The 5,440-nt window shown below is 52.2% G+C and overlaps 1 protein-coding gene across 1 annotated transcript; it reads left to right on the forward strand.

Annotated features, from left to right (window-relative positions):
• The first annotated feature begins 1,027 nt into the window (after nt 1-1,027).
• Nucleotides 1,028-5,209, forward strand: LOC125758524 (uncharacterized). Its single transcript, XM_049415846.1, has 3 exons — nt 1,028-2,345; nt 3,411-3,626; nt 4,545-5,209. Exons 1-3 carry the CDS (start codon nt 1,028-1,030, stop codon nt 4,991-4,993), a joined length of 1,983 nt encoding a protein of 660 aa, XP_049271803.1. The 3' UTR covers nt 4,994-5,209.
• Nucleotides 5,210-5,440: the final 231 nt, after the last annotated feature.

Below are 5,440 nucleotides of genomic sequence, written 5' to 3' on the forward strand. Positions count from 1 at the left end.
TGGTGCCGCTGTTTCCACAATTCGTGGTCTGCCTGGCGCCGCATACCCATCATTGCAACAGACTACGAAATTGACTTCCACGTGAGACTCAACGTCTTCGCGCTGTGCCGTGTAGTGCGCGGTGGGCAGTGTTTTTCCCTCGCCATGGGACGAACTGGGCGTGCCTCTCCCGCTCTCCCTGGGTTGGGAAGAAGGCGGTGTTTCACCCTCCCATATCGAGGGCGGAGGTGAAGAGCACATTTTGATTGGACAATCTTGGGTTCCATTGTTTCCCCAGCAAGGGATCCTGGGAAGACGTGGACTTTAAAAACACGAGCGCAGAGACGCTCGAGGGATGCTACCAGAAATATTGAAGTAGCACGCTATCTTGAACCTGTATAAAATGTAAATAAACACTCCTGTCAACCGCTCCGGCTCCTCTCCTCGACATCTCCCCGGGACTTTGGCTGGCTCCGGTCTTATGGGCAGACCCCCGACTACATCAGTGCGCAGAAGTTTCACCCCAGCATCGGGCACAACAACACTTGCACGACGTTGCGCATTACGAATGACGACAATGACGGAGCAGTAAAATTTGCCCATCCTGATCGTATTATCGTTGCTGAAGCTTCGGTTCGACTACTATTTGCCGCGACGAACGGCACACACACAACACACCCGACGCGAACACTTGTTCCCGGGATTGAGCACTTTTCACTTCTGTTGTGTCTTCACGTGGTCTGTGTGTGTGTGTGTGTGCGTGCGCGCGCACCTGTGACGCATCAGCTGGCCGCCTGCACCACATCGGACTATTGCAACTACCACGTGTGCATCTTTATCTGTCTACACTGTGCTGCCTATAAATACGTTCTACACTTTTCAATAAACGTTCTTTTTATTCTGCTGACTACGTTGATACATTGCTGGTCCGGCGCTGCTATGCGCACGCCATGGCTATGCTACAGTGGCGACGAAGATGGACACCACCCATGCAGTGAAAGACGACCCTGAACGTGACACTACGAAAAACCGAGCAACCAAGGCGATCATGGCTCACCACCAGCTTCCGGACTTCGAAGAAGGCAAAGATAAGTGGACGCCATACCTTATTAAAGTCGAAGCATACTTCGAAGCGAATGCCATTGAAGACTCGACTAAGAAAAGAGCATTGCTGGTGGCTGCCTTAAGCACGCACACGATACAAGTACTGGCAGGGAAGGTGGCTCCACGCAAGCCGAATGCGCTGACTTATGAAGAAGTCGTGGCAGTGTTGAGTGAGCACTACGATCCCAAGCGACATGAAATCACAGAAAGTTACAAATTTTTCAGTCGGTGTCAAGCGGAGGGGGAGCCCATTAATGAATTTCTAGTCGACATTCGCCGAATCGCTGATAATTGCAATTTTGGCAGTGCTTTAAATCGCATGCTACGAGATCGCATTGTGTGTGGTGTCCGGTCAAGGGCACTGCAGAAGCAGCTACTTGCGAAGCAGGAATTAACATTAGAAGACGCTGAAGCGATGGTCCTCTCAGCTGAAGCTGCAGATAGTGGCGTGAAAAACATGAACGAATCGGCCTTGACACCAGTGTTGAAAGTAGAAGCGTATCAGCAGAAAACACCGCAAGACGAGAGGCGGAGTGCTACACGTCAAGAATGTTCAAGGTGCGGTAGTGCAAAGCACAATGAGACCTGTTGCACCTGGTCTAACGCTCGCTGTTATCGCTGTGGAGGACGCGGTCACCTTGCAAGGAAATGCCGAAGCCGCGGTGCTCGCGAGCAAGGAACAGCAAGGAGGGCACAAACCAACATTCTCACGGGGACGGAAGGTTCGACAGACGACGAACACGAAGCAGCACACATCTGGACCTTGGCCTCTGAACGGAAGAGCTGTCTGGTACCACCCATTCGCCGGACGTTCTCTTGGTGTGGTGTGCAGCTTACCATGGAAGTCGATACTGGGTCGCCCGTTTGTGTCATCCCACGTCAACTGTACGAGAAGCACCGCGACCAATGGCCGAAACTGAGACCATCCAGTGTGAAATTATCCTGCTACTCAGGACGACTGCCAGTGCTTGGGGAGCTTGCGCTCAGTGTTTCACATAAGGGAGTGACGGTGGAGTGCGCGCTGACCGTGTTAGACTGTGCGGGACCAAGCCTCTGCGGTCGAGATTTAATTCAGCTGCTGAACGTCGCTGGTGTGCCGGTGGTTTGCGTTGCTGGAGTCTCGGAGCCCACTGAACAAACGGGCAAGTCCAGTGTGAACAGCATATTCAACGACTTCCACGACGTGTTTTCCGAGGAACTGGGGCTCATCACAGGCCCTCCGGTCAGTCTGCACCTAAAGGAAGGCGCCGTACCTAAGTTCTGTAAGTCCAGACCCGTTCCATATGCGCTACGCGACCGCGTGTCACTTGAACTTGATCGGTTAGTTTCCTTGGGCGTGTTATCACCGGTGGCACACTCGGAATGGGCGTCGCCTATAGTCGTAGTTCTTAAGAAAGACGGCGCAGTGAGAATCTGCGGTGATTTCAAGGCCACAGTGAACCCCGCATGCGCCACTGAACAATACCCCTTGCCCATCATTGAAGATATGTTTGCGCAACTACACGATGGGGATTGTTTTAGCACTCTGGATTTACGGGACGCATACAATCAAGTGGCACTGGATGATTCTGCAAAGAAAATTTGCGTCATTAACACACCAAAAGGGCTTTTTTGCTACAACCGACTGCTTTTCGGAATAGCCTCTGCACCCGCGATATTCCAAAGAAAAATGGATGAGGTGCTAGCTGGTCTTGTGGGTGCACAAGCTTATCTTGACGACGTGCTCATTTCTGAAAAATCAAGCGACAGTGGCGAAAGGCTGAAAAACGTTTTGGAGCGTTTTCGAGAGAGAGGCGTAAAGTTGAGACACGATAAGTGCAAGCTGCGCAGTCCAGCAGTTAACTATCTCGGGCATCGCATCGATCGCGATGGGCTTCATCCGACAGAGAAAAACCTCGACGCTATCATGCAGGCACAGAGCCCACGTAACGTCACCGAACTGCGTTCTTTTTTGGGAATGATTACGTTTTACGCGAGGTTTCTGCCGAACATGTCTACCACACTTTTTCCTTTGTATCAGCTGCTGGAAAAGAATGCGCGCTGGCACTGGGAACAGCCTCAAGAACTTGCGTTTAAGGTTGCTAAACAAAGCCTCAAAGCAGCCAAGGTTCTCGTCCATTTCGACCCTTCGAAGGAACTAAAACTTGAGTGCGACGCGTCTCCATACGGATTGGGCGCGGTCTTGTTTCACACGATCGGTAACGCTCACAGGCCGATCGGGTTTCGCTCGCGTACGTTAACACAGGCAGAGCGCAACTATTCACAGCTCGAGCGAGAGGCACTGGCACTGGTATTTGGCGTAACTAAATTCCGCGACTACCTTCTAGGTCGGGAATTTACCTTGGTGACTGACCACCAGCCGTTGCTGGGCCTGTTGAGGTCAGACAGACAGACGCCCACGATGGCCGCTGCCCGGATACAACGGTGGGCGCTTCAGCTGGGGGCCTACCGGTACCAGCTGCAGTACGCCCCAGGACGACAGATGCTGAATGCGGATGCCCTAAGCCGACTGCCGCTGCAAACTACGGAAACTGACGACGACGGTGAGCCACTCGAATATGTACTTTCGCTAAACCAGCTGAAAGGGGGTGCCGTGACAACGCGTGAGCTGAAGGCTTTCACCGCGTCAGATCCTGTCCTGGTAGAAGTCAAACGATACATACTACATGGGTGGTCCAGACACGCAAATGGGCTGGCAAGGGACATTCTGCCATTTTTTGACCGTAAGCTAGAGCTGTCCGTTGCACATGACCTTGTTTACTGGGGCAATAGGGTCATAATACCAGCCGAAGCAAGAGTACAAGTGCTGCAGCTTTTACACGAGACTCACCAGGGTTCGCCGGCAATGAAATCTGTCGCGCGCTCTTTGTTTTGGTGGCCAGGCCTAGACAGAAATATTGAAGAGGTGTCTGCTCAGTGCCAGAATTGTGTTCAAAATTTACCGATGCCGACCGCGGCGCCCGTTGTCAAGTGGCCTGAAACCGGCGAAAGGTGGTCGCGCATTCACATTGACTACGCGGGGCCGATATGCGGCAAAATGATACTCGTCGTAGTTGACGCCCACACGAAATGGCTCGAAGCCGTACCTCTGTCACATGCTTCAACGGAAACCACCATTAACTGTTTGCGTGGCATTTTCAGCAGGTTTGGGATACCACGCACAATCGTTTCCGACAACGGGACTCAGTTTTCCAGCCATGATTTTGAGGAATTCGTGGCAAACAACAACATAGTGCACCTCCGATGTGCTCCCTACCACCCCCAGTCTAATGGTGCTGCGGAAAGGGCAGTGCGAACAATCAAAGATGGACTTCGAAAAATGAGGAGAGGGAAGCTGGAGGAGAATCTGATACGCTTGCTGTTTAACTATCGGAGGACACCGCAAAAGTGCGGTAAATCCCCAGCAGAGTTACTATTAGGTTACCAAATACGCTCACGGTTGGACACATGTTTTCCTCCAGCCCTTACAGGATCAAAAGAAGACCAAGAGAACTGGCTGCCGCTACCAGGAAGTGACGTATACGCCCGAAATTATGGTGCAGGGAGCAAATGGACGCCTGGCAATGTGAAGGCGACGTCGGGAGCGAGAATGGTGACCGTGGACACTTCAGACGGGGTCGTCCAACGGCATGTAGATCAACTTCGCCCGCGACAGGACTCGCGAAGTGATCAGACACCAATAACAACTGCCACAAGTTGCAGCGAGCAAGACCAAGCAACAGAACGATCGCCTCCGGTAGCGGGAAGCACGGAGGATGGCCTGTCTTCTGGGTTCCTCCCTAATGATGCTGGTTCTGCACAACGTGCATCACCAAAGATCACGGCGGTCCCGATGAATACCGGTGTCGCCCCACAAGCCCTCAGGCGTTCTACAAGAGAACGCAAGCCAGTACAACGCTTTCACTTCTAAGGGGGAAGGAATGTTGTGTCTTCACGTGGTCTGTGTGTGTGTGTGTGTGCGTGCGCGCGCACCTGTGACGCATCAGCTGGCCGCCTGCACCACATCGGACTATTGCAACTACCACGTGTGCATCTTTATCTGTCTACACTGTGCTGCCTATAAATACGTTCTACACTTTTCAATAAACGTTCTTTTCATTCTGCTGACTACGTTGATACATTGCTGGCCCGGCGCTGCTATGCGCACGCCATGGCTATGCTACAACTTCGGTGCGCACTGAACGCATATCTGGCTTAGCACAGTGCATGATTACGTGGTGGAAATCCTCTAAATTCTTTGCGATTACATTGGAAAGACAGACGGTACGAAGAAACACACGAAACGACGACACTTGCATCACCACAACACACTTTCTACACTGCGTCCGTTTCTTCGTTCCGTTGACGATCGCACGCA

This window comes from Rhipicephalus sanguineus, chromosome 5, assembly GCF_013339695.2.
Source record: "Rhipicephalus sanguineus isolate Rsan-2018 chromosome 5, BIME_Rsan_1.4, whole genome shotgun sequence".
Taxonomy (NCBI): domain Eukaryota; kingdom Metazoa; phylum Arthropoda; class Arachnida; order Ixodida; family Ixodidae; genus Rhipicephalus; species Rhipicephalus sanguineus.